The sequence below is a fragment of the Pseudorasbora parva genome, chromosome 9 (genome assembly GCF_024679245.1).
Source record: "Pseudorasbora parva isolate DD20220531a chromosome 9, ASM2467924v1, whole genome shotgun sequence".
Classification (NCBI taxonomy): Eukaryota; Metazoa; Chordata; class Actinopteri; order Cypriniformes; family Gobionidae; genus Pseudorasbora; species Pseudorasbora parva.
Window position 1 is genome coordinate 38,245,189 of NC_090180.1, and position 18,881 is coordinate 38,264,069.

Here is an 18,881-nt window from a genome sequence, read left to right on the forward strand (position 1 = left end):
ACTTTCATCACCGAAACAATACGTCCGAAATGTGATGACGCAAACAGAAACCGCGACCTGCGTGCTTGTCTAAAGAATGTGGTTCATCTCACATCTGATGATGCATCTATGGGTTGTAACCATAGGGTTGTAACTTGAAAAATGTCATTAACTTTGTTTATGTTTCTCTTGATGGATACACGCACTGGCTCCTCAGGATACACTAACACCAGCGATTATAAAAGAAAAACGTGGGAAAAACTGTCTCTCTTTATAAACTTTGTTCAATGCATGTGAGTGCTGCCTTAAGTTTGAATATGGACAGTCATTTTCACCATCATCAAAGGCGTGTAGTGCCAGAAGACGCGAATGAGAACATCTGTCTCTGTGCAGTGTGTGCACTCATACAAAAGCGCGCAGTCTGACAGTAATATGTGGAAATATTGAATTCTCTTTCAAGTCTTGCGTTTGAACGGACTAACTCACACAAAAAGTAAAAAATGTACATCTTGATGAGTCTCTAGTAATATCGTTATCTACTTTTTTGGCCTTCAGAACATAGAAATCAAAATTTTCTCGGGGGAGCATGTCCCTGAACCCTCCTAAATAACCCACATTTGGAATCTTAGTGATTATAAAAGACTGTCTTTTTTACGATTAGCCTAAGGGATGTAGGCCATATGGTGACACAGAATAAGCCATTAATATTTGATTTGTAAATAAACAACCAATATCCTGATATAGAAATGAAACCTAAACCTAAAGTGTTACATAGGCTACACTGTAAAAAAATTTGGTTGTTTTTTGTTGGTTTAACTTAAAAAAAGTAAGTAACCGGGTTGCCTCAAAATTGTGAGTTTATTGAAATTAAAACTTTGAGTTGATACAATGAAGGAAATTAGTTTAATAAATACAAACTCAAAATATTATTGTATCTGAACCACATAAAAAAATTGATAAATCATGAAAATAGCACTATTTGGCATGTTTCACTGCATCATCAGAAATAAAACACACAATTACCCAATGTGCTTATAAAATCTTTTAATAATATTTTAATAAAGGTTGTCGAATCTCAAAAAATGTTTATTGTATTAACTCAAAATTTTAATTTCAATTAACTCAAAATTTTAAGGCAACCAGGTAACTTTTTTTCTAAATAATTTTTTAACGTGGTGGGTTAGGGTGCAGCCCCTGGGGCCCATAGCCTGCACTGGGGCCCATCATTAGTAAGTTACGCCACTGTCTCAGGAACAGGCTAATCAGACACAGGTTTCAAAGCCTTCGGATATTCACATATTTAGAATCTCCATTAATGTGCGTTAAATAGGCTAATAATTATTTAAATAATAGTGTTATAATAATTAGCCTAAATTAAAATATATTAGGTTGATGTCAATAAAAATCGCATTGTGAATAAAATGTAGGCTAAATCATTAAAAAGTATTTTTAATAAATGAACAAAGGCCAAGAAAGTTCACTTACCTGACTCCAAGTGTATGAAGCTCTTCCCTCCACGATAGGCTTCTCACTGAGCACTGAAAGGAATCCCAGGTTTTATTTACATTGGTGTTGTTTTTCAGTATCCGCCCAGCGCCCATGTAGATTTAAAGCCGAGTTGACGTCAAACGGTTGATTTCAAGGAAACTATCCAAACCGAACCAGCGTTGTTTCGCTTTTAGTTTCACTTTCGTGTCAGCTTCACTGATTCGCCAATGAGAGAACGCGCCTCGTCTTGCCATTTATTGACGATAAGATGGGATCGCACAGGAGGAGCCTGTCGACAGTTGTTTTGAGAAGAACATTACAAAGCAAACAACCCTAAAGGCCTCACTGACTAGTTTTAAAGACATTTACTTCATCTGCCTGTCGGTAAGGTAAGTTAATAATATTTGCTATTAGCTTTATTACTTCACGAGAATGCCCCCTACAGCATACACGCGGTGTGCTATGACAAACCTTAATCTTTTTTGTTTGATTATTGTTCAGAAACCAATTGCTTGCTCTAGGATAATTATATTTTAACATGTTATGAACAGAATGCTCAAAGATTTATTTAGTGGGGCAATACATTTTAATAGGTCACTACTTGTGATTTGAAAGCCAAAAATGTTCAGAAAAGCTAAATGATCAGATTAGCTTAGAAATATCTTTTACTTTTAACTGATGACAGTGTTTAATCTGGTTTAAATATGCAGTAGGTAACTTTTGTAAAAATGTATTTACATATTTGTTAACCTGTCATTATGTCCTGACAGTAGAATATAAGAGAGATAATCTGTGGGGGAAAAAATCAAGCTCCGCCCAGTGGTCCTATTGCCATTTGCAGAAATACACAGCTCCCGGTAAGAAACAACAAATCAGAGCCAGGAGGAGTGTCTTAGCCGTGTCAATCAAGCTTGTGTGCATGTTGATCACAACCTCCTCTCATGCACACTGCATACAGTCAGGCATTCAAATTCAAGATTACCAGTGTGCAAGCAGCTGTGATTACAGTGGACAAACAATCCAAACTGCAGATTCCTTGAACGGCACCTGCTCACAAAATAAAGACAGGTAAACGGAAAAAGACTAAAGACAATTAAAAAAAAGACAAAAAGATAGAATTAGACAAAGCCAAAATAAAACAAATGTCGTAAATATCGGAGCAGCATTCCGAGGTGGAGGGAGCTACGTGTCCTGAAAGGATTAAAGGAATTGTATGTAAGAATGTCCTCTCCCCCTCTCCCTGACTCGAGGTTGCCAGATAGGCTGCAGGATCCAGCAGGAATGTCTGCAGCTGTGGTAACTAGAACAGATCTGGCAACCCGGATGCTGAAACACTACTGACTCCGTGATTGGTCGATAGGTGGAGGGTGGAGCTTCAGGCCAAAACACAACATGTCAACATCAACATCAGTTGAGGGCTGCAACAACAACTTTTAAACAATATCCTGGCCGGACTACTGTTGTCAGAGATATAAGTAGGCTATTTGAAATTAACATGATTTCTTAATGTCTAGTGACATATCATTTTATGATTAATCGAAATACATTTACAGTTCCTTTAAAAACCGATGCAGAGTTAGCCACATTTCTGCTTGACAAGTATCTCTGCTTGATTTGAGCCCACTGACTCAGTGTCAAAACTCTAGCCGCATATATTGATTATAATAAAGATAAAATGTCACGCACTGTGCAAAGCAACTATTGAAACCTACTAATTCACTGGCTTGTGAAAATATTGTACTATTAGCAAACTGTCAAGATATTGGAATACCAAATTTCTTTAAAAATTCAGTATATGTAAATAAATAGCCCTCTTCATTTCTTAATTGTGAGACCATTAGATTATCGGGGGCTAGGCAGCATTTATGCGCGGGTTTACCTGGGCTTAAGCCGATTAAGCCTTAACCCCGATGATGCCGGAAAATACACTCTAAAAATGGCTGGGTTAAAAACAACCCAATTGGCAACCCAGCGCTGGGTAAATATTGGACAGAACACATGCTGGGTTAAATTAACCCAGTGGCATTTTAACCCAGCAGGCTGGGCTGTTGAGAAAACCCAAAATATAGTCAATTTTTTACCATTAATGGCTTTGCTATTCTGGGTTATTCTTGCTGGGTTGTTCTTAAAAATTCTCCTGTGCATTAGCCTACTGTAAAACTAGAAAATCATGAAAGAACAAATGAAGAATGCATGTTTAGACTGTTAAAACAATCATTTTTATTGCTTGACAAATGGTACAATACACAAATGTGTTAAAATTGGCAACAATGACAACTACAAACCTAATATATTCGGTCAATTTATTCACGTTTAAATCAAACTTTTATTTTGACGGGTTGCCGTGACTTTTGAGTCTCTAGGCGTTTCTCAATGTCAAGGAAGGATCCTCGGAAGCCAGAATTCTAAGGATGCCACGTCATCGACATCCGACGAAGGACTGTTCCAATGTCGAGGATCCTCGGAATTCAACCAAGGACTGAGTCCTTCGTGTAACTACTCGATCCGTACCGGCAACACGATTTGTTCTGCGCATGCGTGAAAACGTACTTTTGCCGTCACTTCCTGTCATCGCCAAAGTTTTTTGCGACAACGGTGTCACTTTTTAAAAAAATATATTATTATAATTTTTTTATTGAACAAATACAAAAGCAAACAGCCACAGTTCAAAAAGGATTCAACAACAACAAAACAAATATAAATAATAGACAGAGGCAGCAAAATGAATTAAACAAACAAACAAATAATAAAGAAAGGTTTAACAGACAAAAAAATTTGCACTTGTGTATAAAAAAAAACCTAGCTAGAAAAATAAATAGATCTATAAGGAAAAAAAAACTTGTCTTTAAGACTATTGTCAGAGTTATACAAAAAAAAATACAAATGGGACATCCTTAAATTCCAAATAAAAATTGTCTAAGAGAGAAATACGTACAAACAAACTAAATTTCTTCCCCCCCAAAAAAAAGTAACTGCATGAAAACAATCCCAAAAAGGTGAGGGGCAGACTCATCTTCCACTCCACAAAAGGAGCAAAGGGATCTATCTCAGGAAACATTTTTTTGATATAAATTGTCCCGTGTGTTTCTTAAATGCAGACATATGTATTCTTTATATTGTAGACAAGTATGTTGAAGTAGAAAAAATGAAATTTTTCATTTAAAAAATGAAATATTGAATGCAAACAAAAACATCTGAATTTCCCAAATGGGGTCAAGCAAGTGTAAACTATTTAATCAATGTAATTAGTGCCACATTATAATCACCTTGGAATATATAGTCTACATTTTTATTTTCCAAGTGAGGTCTCGTAAATGTGGAGACTCTTATAAAGATTTTATTTAACTAGGCTGGTATAAAAGCATCAAAACAACTAAGCTTACAGGCTTGCTGCTAATTTGTTGTTTTTTGGTAACATTTTATAAAGCATATTGTAGTTTGCATTTGAATATCCCTCTACTAGTTTTACAAGGGTTTGATATCCTAGATGTTAAATGTAGGCTACAAATCAGTTTTTAAGGAACTTCACTGTTAGTGATTATTCAATTAAGGTTTATGGGAAATTATTAGCACTTGTATTTCACCAACTGTGTAATATTTCTGTCACTAAGGAAAGTAAAGAGCTGGACTCCCACGCATTCTTTTATACTCAACACAAAGCAACCCATGCAAGTATAAATTCCAGCGAAATTTAGATGCGTTTAAGACTAGTAACCCTGTTTAAGGTGATATTGTTCTTTGCTGGCTCTCTGTAGTAATGTTTGTGAAATGCCATTCTGAACCCTTCCTTTCTCTTCTTTCTCCTTTTCTATTTCGTTACCTGTCGTTATTCTGTATATACATGTATTCTTTATCTAGTCGTATGTATTCGTAGTATCAATTATTAAAACCATTGTATCCATGTTTAATTGTCATTGTTACTGCTCACAAGACATAAGTAACTTTAATGTTCAGATCTAGCTGCAGCTCTCATAAGTATCCTTGAATACTTTAACTAATATCCCAATAGCTCGGAAAGTTTACTCTTTGTGGCCAGAGGAGTAACCTTCCCAGAGATTTGGTAGAAAGAATAAAAGCTTTGAGAGTTGATAAGAGATTGTACTGATCGTTCGTTAAAAGAACGGATCAGATGAGTTTTGAATTAATTCTTTAAAGGTTATTCTGTAATGATTTAATAGATATTCGTTAATTGCAATCCATTGTTGTTAAACAAATTTATATTGCTTAAATACCTAGGTTAGGTATGTCCTATTAGGTGATTTGAAGATTTATTGTTTGATCATAACTAGTTATGATTAATAATAAATAATTAAATATTAATCCCCATAATTCCCTATTGAGCTAATTTAATTTATTAATATATGTAGCCCAGTAGCTACAGTGTCCATGCTCTCAAAACTGTTGAGATGAAAATTTACAGTATATACATCATTCACACACACTCACCTAAAAACAGGCTCTATATATTTTATTTAGTTTATTAACTGCCAAGCTTGCAGCAACATTTGTTATGATCTATATACAAAGCTGTGCTATCAAAGTGATGGGAATTTTTCCATGTAATTTTAAAGTGAAAGGCCTGCTTCTCTTTTCAATTTATATGCTTTTCTTCACAAAAAGAGTACATACTTTTAGGACGTAGTGTAAGTAGGCAAATTGGGATGCCGCAAAAGTTTCCTGAGGTAGGCCACCAATACTGGAGTGCCACCAGCAGCACTTAAATAGGCAGAGGCCTCAGGTGTTAGGAATAATCAGGCTCTCCCCCCATCCAATTGGCAGCTAGAGAAAGAGCAGGGGCTTGTACTATTGTTCTCTCTGGCTTTTGAGATTGATATTGAAAGATTTTATGTTATTTATTATTTTGGATTGTATAATGTGTTTATTGTGTATCTGCCTCGTTTCTTTTTATGCTTACTTCATGTGCACATTGTCTTACTGTACAGCACTTTGGCGTAACTCTGGTCCTATAGAAATAAAATTTGACTTGACAACTTGTTACCAATTGCATTTTAAAAAAAACAATGGCTTTTTAGGTATGACTAAAGATTTTCTGGAACAGTCTCTCCAAGTAATGTTCATCTCATACTTTATATTACACATATATAACAGACATTCTAAAAACATTTTGGACATTTCTTGTATTCTGAATCCTCACCCTTGTTCATAATATAATTAAATTAAAAAAATGAAATGTAGAACTTGTTTACATCTGCTTTAAAAGGCTGGAGTCAAATATAAATGTCTGTTTGTTCTGACTTCAGTTTGCCCCTTTGTCTTAGTTTTCCCGCCACTTGTCTGTTTCCTTGGTTACCTTCATTAGTTTAGTTCAGCTGTATCCAGTTACCTCATTTCTGTTTGCTAAGTTCTTCCCCATTTAAAATTCTTTGTCCGGTAACCATTTTGTTTAAGTGTGTTTTCCTTGCTGTTCAGCCTTGTTCCTGAGAGTTCACATTAAAGTTTATGTTCAATTGAGATTTTCTGATTCTTCAGTTTGTTCTGTGCTTCACACCTGACATCAAGATGTATGAACCTACAAGTTAAATAATAATTCATTTTAATTTGATTAATATAATGATTGTAACGGATTGTTTGAAGAATGCAATGGTACACCCAAACACAAATAGTAAGAAATTATGGTCTACTAAATACAGGCAAACTTGCATGTCCTACATGTATAAAAGAGTGGATTTTCCCATCACCAGCAACTCAGTACATTGTGTACAGTATAAGCATTTGAATTAAGACACGACTAAATATAATCTTACTAAATAAAAACCTACTGATGATTGTTTTATAAGCTATAAATTAATCAATTAGTAATTTAACAGTGATAAGCATTGAAGGGCTATTTATAGTTTGAGTCTTTTCTTCTGGATCCTGTACTTGAGGATGTAAGGAAGGGTGTGTGATACAGCGCTGATAAGAGGCTTTATTAATTCCTTCATTAAACCGCCAGAACTTTTCTCTTCCTTTTCTTTTTCAAGATTCTTTATCTCTTCGCCCAGAAATGCAGCTTTCTCTCTTAAGCCTTTGTTTAGCATCTCTTCTTGCTCCTTCAATTTGCTCTCAATGGCTCTGTCCATCTCCTGCTGCTGCTGCTCCAGCTCTTTGTTGAACTTCTCCTCCATCTGCCTCATTCGGTCCTCCTGACGCTCTTTTTCTGCCGCCATCATTCGTTCACTCTCAGTGCGTTTCTCCTCTTCCTCTTTACACTTCTGTTCCAGCAGAGCATTCTTCTCCTTTTCCTCTGTCAGTCAAGATAAAAATTAGAGAAATTATGTGAAAAATGTTGCTGAAACTAAACCTCCAGAACCTGAACTCCAAGAGGATGCTCTTGAGTAAGAATTTGGGTTTGGTTTCCATTGCATATGCATTTTTTCAATTACAAATACTCCAGGATGAAACAGCCTAATGAATTACAAATATTCAATACGTTGGTAAAGATTTACCTTGAATCTTTCTGTCGTTTTCAGTGAGTTTTGTGTCTGTGTAGAGAATGCTCTTTGCTTCAGCTCCTCGATCATTCAGAAACTCATTCAGCATGGCCTCAGCCTGAACATAAACATAGCATTGCACCTCATTTAAAGAGATACTCATAATAACCCTATGTGTACTCAAAGAAGCATTTCATAAAAACACAGAACGTGTCCTCACCGATACACCTTTGTTGGGTTCTCTGCGGTACTTCTCAACGATGGCGTCTCTGTCTCTGCAGTAGAGTTCATATCCTCCAGACTTACTGTACTCTCCATTCTGCAGTCGTTTATTCATGTCAGAGAACAGATTCTTCAGCATATCTCTGCACTTTTTCTCTGATGCATTCACATTCTCTTCCAGCAGGCCTATATAGTGTACATCTATGTTTTCCTAAACACACAAACAGTACATACGTCATACATACACACAGGAAAAAATAATGTTATATTAGCTGAGTTATTGGTTTAGGGACTAAATAACCATCTGTGCCCCCTCCAAGTAACCTAAAATAAAATGCTTGTATAATGCATGTCAGTGGGGTCGATAAACATAAAAATTTCATTTTTGGGTGAACTATCCCTTTAAATACTTTAGCTAAATATAATTAAAAATAATGCATAGTGATTAAATTAACAAACTGTAGCATATTTAAGAATTTATCTGCATTATGAGTGTGCACATAAGTGTGCATTTGAAACTCACCATTAGTTTTATTAGGAATTCTCCTTTTTCATCTTTAAAGGAGCGCTTCATGAACTCAGAGGTGGCCAGACTGCTGAACTTCTGGTGTTGCGAGGAAATATCATTTACTGGGAACTTTTTCTTCACCTGCAAAGACATGCTTTGTCATTGTTAGCCTTAATTTACTGAATATTATCAAAATGAATAACATTTGATGCTTTAAACTTTTGCCTGCTGCAAATTACCTCTATATGTATACTTATAATTTAATTATTCATAACATTATATTAATCAAATGATCTCTCAAGAAAGAAAAAAAAACCCCACTAAGAACAGGCAGCTTTAAATAAGTAAAGTTTGCTGAATAACAGCAGGAAGGAGGCAGGACCGGCGAACGTTTAGCATAAAAATGTAAACTAAAAATAAACAAACAAAATTAAAGTAAAGCAGCCCCTCACAGATGACACAAACATAAACAAAACACAACGTAAAGTCCAGGCCTTGTCCTCTCTCGTCTTGTATTGTCGTCACTCTTTTTTTATCCTTAAAGAGCTCCTCTGTGAGAATCACTCCATTCACACAGCTCTCTGCCCTGCTCTGCTTGCCACAAAAATTAAGATTGTGTGTGTCTTACCTCTTCCATCCGACTCTGATACACTTTCAAAGCTTCTTCAACAGCTGCCTGGTTCTCTAGATTTGCGAGAGCAACCACTGCATTCTCCAGGCAGGGCACTTTCCCACTGCTGATTGTATCCACATAAATCTGCACCAGATGCCCGAGCACTGACAACACACACAAACACATCCACATATTTTTACCTTTTTAAATATAAAGGCTTATGTGTCTGAAGTTCACACTCTGAACACTGAAATGTTCCAATAACTGTTACATTGGTAAACACTCACATTTGCCAGTAACCCTGTGTCCTCCTTTAAGTGTTTTCACAAAACTCTTATGAAAGATGTGGTCACAAAAACGATCCGTGACCTTCAGAAAATCTGGTACAAGATCCCGTTCTTGCAAGCTTTCTAAGCGCTTCATGTTTTCAGGCGAGGCTGGAGATGGGAACACGAAACAGTTCCGGGATGGGAAATAGGTTCGGATGCATTGACGGGGCAGGTTGTAGTCGCTGATTTTCTTACTCGCACCTAAATTTGTTTTTAGGAGAAAATAACATTTTAACAAATTGCACTAAGGAAGATTCTGTCAACATTTTGTGTTCTTGATATTTAGTCATTATTCATTTAAATGCATATACTGGTTCTTGATGTTTACTAGCCTGGATGCCAGCCAAACTTAGCCCCACCCACAACTTTTAGGTCGGGCGGTTTGGTCTGGCCTCGCTCAATAGAGGAGTAATTATCCCCCAACAGAAACTGTTCGGACCAATGAAATCATCAGGGCGGGCTTTAGACGATGATGGACAGATGATAAACAGTAACGTAACCATGCACGTCATCAAACGGGCTTGGATTATATTGTTCAAATCTTAAACAGAGAGCGTGTTTGTATATGCATTCACCTTCACAATTTCTCTCAGAAATGATGATCATGTTGGGTAAGTACTCTGTGTATCATTAAATTATTTTATTTTTTTACAACACAAGCAAAGATCATTTATTTCAGCGCACGTGCAGACAGGGTTGCAAAGTTTTTACAACAAAACCCGCCAACTACTAGCCCAAAACAATAGCTTCTCGGGGGGTTCTCCGGAGGAAAAAAAGGTGTCTGGGGGGTAAAATGTGTGTTATTTTGGCAAGGTTGCCTGCTAAAAATTGCACTCATGGGTCTATATATCACATAATAGTCGCTTCAACACACAGACATGTAAAACAACCCGCAGTAAAAAATGCGGACTTAGCAACACCGTGCAGTTGAGCTCTGTTGACATTTGACAACTAGCGTAATGTGTCGCTTTGTTGCTCTGATTGGTTGTAGGTCTATCCAATTGACATCTTTCCTGGTTTGGTTGAAATATGCCCCATAATCACAGCCCAATGGAGCATTTTCAGACTCATATTCTGACTAGAATTGAGTATGACCACGTCAGGCTAGATGTTTACAGTATGTCTATCTAAAATACCTTTCTTCAGCTGGAGGGCAAACTCAAGGTACCCGTCCCCAGTCACTTTCCTTCCCTCAATTTCCAGTTCCAAGGTGAAATCTCTGACGACCCAGATGAATGATGGGAAAAACTGCACAAATTTGGAATCCTCCTCTTCCTCTTCGTCTCCTGCTTCTGCCGATCTGATTTTGATTTGCTCAGCGAGCTCACTAACATATCTGCAGCACATTGAGAAATAACAGCTTCTTGCAAAGGGTGTATAAATGAAAGAGGGGTCTTACATGTGGCAGGTTAAAGGATACTGCAGATTTTCCACAGCATTGTTATCGATGGTGCCGCGGCTGTTGTACACCAGAGTGCTGCTGAGCAGAACAGCCAGACAGAAAATCCAGCTGTCATTCTTAGAGTCTCCCTGAAACACACCGTCTTCAAAATCCAAACATCAACCATATAACAATATTAATAAGTCTACAGCTCAATCCCTGTCCTCACCTTGTCCACATCGCCGAGTCCCTCTGTGTCCAGCAGCACCAGAGTTTGTCCATTCTTTTGGGGGTGAGGGACACACCACATCCAGATGCCTTTGGTTTTCGACTCAATGGTGTTGCCGAGAGCAAAGCCTGAGACAATAACAGGTTTTATTATAATTATTAGCATGATGTAGCTAATATTCATACATTAATTTGGCATTTCTACACAATTCTTTCACCTGACTGTTGTCCTGCCAGGCGGTTCATAAGGTAGGACTTCCCCGTACGGTAGAGTCCCACCACAGACACCACCACCACCGGCTCCTTGATTCTACTCAGGAGCTCAATGGCATCCTTACAGACGCAGAGAGATCCCTTCACATTCTCCACCAAACAAATGGGTGAAGACATTAATCTGGCATTAGACATGATGGCTCTCTCTAGCTCTTCCTGTTTGCTGAAGGTTAAAAATAATTATTTGGTTACTGTAAACAGAATACTATAAACAAAATGTATAAAACCTAAGGACAAAACATACTTCATGAAAATGTATCTCTTTAAAAATAGTATGAAATGATCACTGGTATGTTATTGTCATTATGGTCCTTCATACACCAGGGACTGTTCATCTATTTAATTATGTTCTTAAAACTTGCATGCTTTATTTCTTTACAAGAATTAGAATATTTGGTTTATTTGGTTGGTTTTATTATTTTACTTGATCACATATTGAGAAGGGGTAAAGGTCAATGTCTTAGAGTAACCTTGACTTTCTGATTTTTAATGGAAGTGTAAGATTGTGGCCAAAACTGGTACTGCAATCACTTTCAAATGACTGTAGAGCGGTGTACCCCCTCTCCCCTTCCCCCCTGACTTGAGGTTGCCAGATAGGCTGCAGGATCCAGCAGGAACGTTTGTAGCTGCAGCTGAGGTAACTAGAGCAGATCTGGCAACCCGGATGCCGAAACACTACTGACTGTGTGATTGGTCGATAGGTGGAGGGTGGGGCTTCAGGCCAAACACAGCATGTCAACATCAACATAAGTTGAGAGCTGAAACAACAACTTTTAAATGACCATATCCTGGCCGGACTACTGTTGTCAGTGATATAAGTATTTGAAATGAACATGATTTCTTAATGTCTAATGACATATCAGGGCCATTTTATGATTAATTGAAATACATTTCTTACATACAGTTCCTTTAAAGGCCCACTGAAGTGCCTTGAAACGCGGAATTATTCAATGTGTTGACTTAATTTCCCCTGAAACGGCTTCAGCTGTTAGCATCCCCTCCCCTTTTTTGAAACAGCCAATAGCGTTACTAGAACGGAAGAGCGGACCTTTCTCTGTTTGGTAAAGCCAGTTTCCTCTAACACTGTTTATAATCTCCTCCATATCGCTTTGAAATGCAGCATTCTGTGCAGAATTCAAATGAGTCGATATGATTTGTTGTCTGTGCCGACTCGCACATATGATCCGCGCTGCGCTCTCGTGTCTGTAGTCTTAATTTAGACCTGAGCCGTTGGGGTGTGTGCGCGGCTGCGGTGCGTGAAACTAACGTGAAAACAGACTTTATTCGTCTCAAATGAAAGCATATTTACACTGAATCGTTTCCTATCACATATATAGAGTGCTATGTGCCTTTCACCATGTAGAAATTGGTTAAATGTGTGTTAAGAACTGATCGATTTCAGCCTAAGCTTCGGCAGTGTAGGGGGCGGGCTTTAGATTCTAGAGAGCATTTTGATTGGACAGAAGATTTGATGAGAAAGTGAAGTCTGCGACGATGCCTTAAAATCAGAGATTCGTTTTAACGGAAGTGGGAGACTGTAAATTTTGAATGCTTATATCTCCTAAATGCAAATTTTGTCATAGTTTTGGAACATACCAGCTTATTCATAACTTTAAGGCTAACACAGTCATCCTAAAAGCTAAAAAAAACTTAAATTTTGATTTCAGTGGACCTTTAAGGTGGAGAAAGATTAATGCATAATATGGATAATAATAGCACCATATCAGTTTTTTTTTAATCAAAAAACAAACATTTGCTCATTAAATACATATTGAATAATATGCAGTTGCAACCTTATATGGTTTATTTAATTATTATTTAATAACGTAATAAGGTATAGGCAATGTATAAAGTATAGCAACATATTAATGCAATCCTAATAAAATGTTTCCAATTATATTGTTTTTTTAATGTATTTTTTTATAAATACCAAAGAACTAAATAAAGAAAATAAAGTTCACTTACATGATCCTCAATGTATAACGTGTCTTAACTACTATATGACTAGACAGAAGATACTGAAGCTCTCTCTTCCCTCCGCGATACTTCTCACAGCGCACTGAACTGAATTGCAGCTCTTATTGACCACAACGACTATGGCAAGCCATTTTAACTTTTATTCATTCCCAGGATTTGAATTCTTTAATTTATATCCATAAACTGCTAATTCTTTATATCAAGAATTACATTCCCACTAGTAAAAACTATAATACTTGATATCTGTCAGACAACTGATTTCTTGTTGAAAATCTAATTTCACATTTTTGATATCAATAATTACGTGGTTACTAGTGCAAATGTATGTTCTTGATATCAACAGTTGAATTGCTACGAGTAAACATGTTTATTGTTGATATCAACAATTCAATTTTTACTAGCTCAAATGCTAAATCTTGATATCAAGAATCCATATTCTGGGAATTAATAAAAGTCTAACCGGCTTGCCATACAACAACAACGTTTGTGTTTCAGTATCCTCCCATATGGATTTACAGCTGAGATTATATTAAACAGGTGATTTCTGGGAAACCTTATACAGCTGCCAAACCCAAACGGTTGTTGATCAGATTAACGTTGAAAGGTTGAAGTATAGCACACTGCATACAGGTGAGAATGTTAACCCTGGTGTAAGCAAAACTTTATTTGTTTGACAGACGCACAATTTTTATTTGCAAGTTTGCAGAGATTTTCAAGATGATTTATTTTCAAATTTAGTTTACATAGCTGTTTGTCTTCTGAAAAGAAGCCTGTAAAACTGCCAGTATAGCCTAGATGGTGAAAAGGGACGGCTCTATTGAGATTTGCCAATGGTTAATGTTAAACTTTTTTTTTTAACACACACACACACTCTCCATAGACATAATGGTTTTTATACCTTAAAAACTGTACATTCTATCCCCCTACACTGCCCCTGCCCCTAAACCTACCCATCACAGGAAACATTCTGCATTTTTACCTTTTTAAAAAAACTCATCCTGAATGATTTATAAGCCTACTGAAATGTAGGTGATCTCAGGTTTTACTATCCTTATGGGGACATTTGGCCCCAATGTAATATATATATGCCAATGAGGTAAGAGTGGTTCTATCCACCGGGCCACCCCCCTGTGCACGGCCCTGATCACGATTGAATTAAGGGTGATCTGGGTGCTTTTACGGCTAATGGTGCAGCAGCATTTTCCACTAATTGAAGTTTTGAAGACAAGTAATTTGAGACTTTGAATTCCCCAGAATTCATCCTAAACGTGAGATGATAAAAGCATGAACAGCCATCTCTAGAGTTTTATGATTAAGGAAAGGTTTGACAAAGTTGATAAAAACTTGAATTTTTAAAACATAAGTATGTAAAAACACGTACACAATATGTGCATTACATATACATTAAGTTAAACAGTAAACTGCTTGATTTGTTCTATATCATATCAGCTGTGCTCTGTCTGAACATGTTCTTAAGAATATCTCAAAACGAGCACGTAGACAATGAACTATGGCCTTGGCAGGGTCACTATAGTGTAATGTATACACAGGTGACTTACCCCAAAATGAATCAGAAAAAGCCTGTGATATATACTTACACTGTAAAAAAAATTATTTAGAAAAAAAGTTACCTGGTTGCCTTAAAATTTTGAGTTCACTGAAATTAAAATTTTGAGTTAATACAATGAACATTTTTTGAGATTCGAAAACCTTTATTAAAAGATTATTAAAAGATTTTGTAGGCATATTGGGTAATTGTGTGTGCATGTTTTATGATGATGCAGTGAAACATGCCAAATAGTGCTATTTTCATGATTTATCACATTTTTTATGTGGCTCAGATTCAATAATATTTTGAGTTTCTATTTATTAAACAAATTTCCTTCATTGTATCAACTCAAAGTTTTAATTTCAATAAACTCACAATTTTAAGGCAACCAGGTTACTTACTTTTTTTAAGTTAAACCAACAAAAACCAACCAAAAATGTTTACAGTGTACAACTTTTAATTATATTTTCTCTTGATCTTGCCAATAACACTGAGCTGTAGCAGTAGTTTGGTTCATATAGTTTCAAGATCAAAGTTAAAAGTTCATGAGTTGCTTCACGGCATCAACAAAGCCTGATTGCTTTGGTTTGGTTTTTGGGTTTGAGTTTGTTCAGCCTCCATGGTATATTGGTCCTTGAGCAGTGCGCAATACAATTATTCTTCTCCTAGCCTTTTAATACTTTCAGTAAGCCAATCAAGTATGTTACATTCCTAAATAAGCATATAAACTGTCACAAAAACAGCCGTAAAATTAATTATGCTAAGACATGTACAATAAGCTTCTCAATAAACAATCCAGATTACTTGCAGATATAAAATGTGGTCCTAAAAAATAACATAAGCTTAGTATGTTTATGTTTATATGTTTACTTAAATGTTATAAAGTGCTTTAACAAATCACCCTTATAATTTTTACAGATAAATCGGTTTAATACCAATTAGCCCATCAGGGTGACCTAATTTAGTACAGCCCAGTCAATTTCGGGTACAACAGGGCTAAAGGCACACCTTAAAGGGTTACTTCACCCTTTTTTCATATTAAACTATGTTATTCCCTTAACTAAGACGAGTTGATACATACCTCTCTCGTCTAACGCTGCGTTCACACCAAACTCGAATTGAGCGTCAAAATCACGTCTACCACGTCTAGTTTGACGTGTGAACATTTTGAATCCATTTGCGCGTCCGCAGCTAATTGGACACGCGTAGAAATCGAGCATTTGAAGCGAAATAGATGCGCGTAAAAGGCGCTCCAGGTGAAATATATTAAGCATTAACAGCCACACGTGGTTCAGCCAACGCACTACCTGGATTATCTTCACTGCATGTATATTTAAATAACAAAGTTATGAAACTTCACTTGGCTCTCAGTCAAAATTATTTGGTAGGCAACAATAGATTAATTGGACCAAATATCGGCCATTAGATGTACACAATACAAAGTATATTTGTCCTTCAGATGAGACGTTAGGTCCTGACTCTCTGTGGTCGTAAAAAATCCCAGGATGTCCTTCGATAAAGAGTAGGGGTGTAACCCCGGCATCCTGGCCAAATTTGCCCACTGGCCCCTGTCCATCATGGCCTCCTAATAATTCCCATATCCTGATTGGCTTCTTTGTTTGGTCTCCTCTCCACCAATCAGCTGGTGTGTGGTGAGCGTTCTGGCGCAATATGGCTGCTGTCGCATCATCCAGGTGTATGCTGCACATTGGTGGTGGTTGAGGAGATTCCCCCTTCTATGTAAAGCGCTTTGAGTGCCTAGAAAAACGCTATATAAATATAATGAATTATTAACTATTATACGTCATGTTTAACCTCTACACAGACATCCAAGCCAGCGGCAAACGCCAGAAGGACTGGCCAAAGAAAGGCTGCTCTCGCTGGGGTTAACGAGCGTTGAGCGCCCGGAGATCGCCTGGATCTCACAACTCCAAAAACGCAAGAGTGTTCTTTTTAAATAGGCACTGTCTTTATAGGTAAACCACATATTTTAGCTTTAAACAACTACATTATCAACTGAAAAGCATTAAAACTACATTTAGTGACAAAATATCAGTATTTTTTAAGTTATATGCAGGGTTTCTCATCACGTCACTTTACCACGTGACAGCAGCAAGCAGGCTCCTCATTGGTTTACACGGAGCAAATTGACGCCAACGTTTTTCAACTCGGCCGTAGATGCGAATTCGCTTCAAATTCGCTTCAAATGCGTGAATGCACAAAAAGCACCACTCGCGCAAGACGCTCAATTCACTTCAAATTCGTGTTATTCGCGCGAATGAGGTGGAATCGCATCCATCGCGCCGTGTGAAACGCAGGACCTTCAGACGCGCGTCAACGCGCCTTTCCATTGACTTCACATGGAAATCATTCACCCCAGACGCTCTATTTGCGTTTGGTGTGAACGTACCTTAAGTGCGTGCTCTTAATCGCTCTGACGCGCGGTGACGATCTGATAGCATTTAGCTTAGCCCACTAAGCACAGTTCATTCACTATGGTACCAAACAAAGATCAAGTTAGAAGCGACCAAACACCTCCACGTTTTCCCTATTTAAATACAGTTACACCAATAGTTGAACGATCAAGTATGTTGACATAAAAACGTGGCGCTATTCTAAGCGGATTAAAAAGAACTATAATGTATGGCGGAATAGCACTTCTGACAGTACTTCGACTCGGCGCAGTAAAAAATCCCAGCTGAAACATCTGTTGATGTGAGGGAAGATGTTTGAAGTCTGTAAAAATTATCAGGGAAGAGTAAAGGATGTCAGAAAAGTTGAACGGAGCATCATCTGATCATTTCCTTTCATATTTGTAATGGAATAAAGAGAAGATCAACGGCCCTTATATACTTTTTTTCAGAGGTGTCAAGTAACAAAACTACAAATACTTCGTTACCTTACTTAAGTAGAAATTTTGGGTATCTAAACTTTACTGGAGTAATTATTTTTCTGCCTACTTTTTACTTCTACTCCTTACATTTTCATGGAATTATCTGTACTTTCTACTACTCCTTACTTTTTAAAAATAGCCTCGTTACTTTTATTTCATCTTGTTTAAAAAAAACTATGCAGATAAATCGCGTCATCCTGATAGTGTGAATTTGATTGTGGTTGGATGAGAAGTGTAAACATATACCATTCCAACACCCTATTGGTTACTACGCGATCCATCGAGCCTGCACATGACTCAAAGCACAAATCACACACGGTGTTGCCAGATTGGGCGGGTTCGAAGTGTGACTCGAAGACTCTTTATAAATATAATCATGATTCCTGTCCATCATAATATACACACTCAGGACATCTGCAACTAGCAACCCCAACAGCTGCTGAAAAATGTTTGAATCAATGATGAATCAGTTTTGACTGGGCTAGTGCATGTTCTATGAACTTCACAAGGGTAGGCTACTGTAGTTTTGTCAGAGCAAAGCTAAGCGCATTGTTGGGGGGGGGGCTGTCCCCCTCACTTTTAATAAAATGTATTTTCATCCCCAGCACTTTTATTGGGTCTCACCGTTTCTAGTCGACCCGCTCCGAGCGGCGACAGCCAAATTAACAAGGACGCTAAAGACAGCCTTCTCTAATCTCGGTTGATAAAGCGCTTTTTGAGGTCACGGGCAAGTGTATTTACATAGAAACCAATTTGAATACATTAAGATTTAAAATCAGAGACAAAAAATTATCTATGCATGACCTGTCATTTTATCCGCATCTGAATATGAGGAGGGCGCTTTCACAGAAAGTCCAAATTCCAAAAGCGGATTCGTAGAAATTATACCCTGTCACGCTGGAGCTGCAGCTGAAGGAAAACAATCGTTATGAGTGATGAAACGTGACGAAGACAATCAGACGATTGCGACAATATATGCTTTATGTGTGTTTTTCAAGCCATCTCAA

The 18,881-nt window shown here is 37.3% G+C and overlaps 2 protein-coding genes across 4 annotated transcripts in view; both read right to left on the minus strand.

Annotated features, from left to right (window-relative positions):
• The window catches only part of LOC137089055 (guanylate-binding protein 2-like), an 86,269-nt gene extending 84,693 nt beyond the window's left edge, over positions 1-1,576 (minus strand). For both annotated transcript variants that reach the window (XM_067452495.1, XM_067452497.1), the window contains exon 1: positions 1,465-1,576. The gene's annotated coding sequence lies outside the window, so the exon portion shown is untranslated. The remainder of the gene's footprint in view (positions 1-1,464) is intronic.
• A 5,535-nt stretch (positions 1,577-7,111) lies between these two features.
• LOC137089710 (guanylate-binding protein 2-like) lies at positions 7,112-11,616 on the minus strand. 2 transcript variants are annotated; one of them, XM_067453272.1, is made up of 10 exons: positions 11,401-11,616; positions 11,184-11,311; positions 10,994-11,103; positions 10,710-10,909; positions 9,532-9,774; positions 9,260-9,408; positions 8,647-8,772; positions 8,122-8,334; positions 7,917-8,013; positions 7,112-7,714 (listed from the first exon to the last, which is right to left on the minus strand). In XM_067453272.1, the coding sequence occupies exons 1-10, from the start codon at positions 11,588-11,590 to the stop codon at positions 7,317-7,319; spliced, it is 1,854 nt and encodes a 617-aa protein (XP_067309373.1). In that variant the 5' UTR covers positions 11,591-11,616; the 3' UTR covers positions 7,112-7,316. The 2 variants fall into 2 exon arrangements, with proteins under 2 accessions (XP_067309373.1, XP_067309372.1); XM_067453271.1 differs by having other exon boundaries at positions 7,917-8,019.
• Between the last annotated feature and the right edge of the window lie 7,265 nt (positions 11,617-18,881).

Excerpts from the sequence above, each read along its gene's own strand:
- LOC137089710 (XM_067453271.1), bottom strand. The coding sequence starts at position 11,590 with ATGTCTAATGCCAGATTAATGTCTTCACCCATTTGTTTGGTGGAGAAT. Across the intron at positions 9,409-9,531 it reads ACACAGGGTTACTGGCAAAT|TGCTCGGGCATCTGGTGCAG; the intron begins GTGAGTGTTTAC and ends GTGTGTTGTCAG. Across the intron at positions 8,773-9,259 it reads ATCAGAGTCGGATGGAAGAG|GTGAAGAAAAAGTTCCCAGT; the intron begins GTAAGACACACA and ends ATGTCTTTGCAG.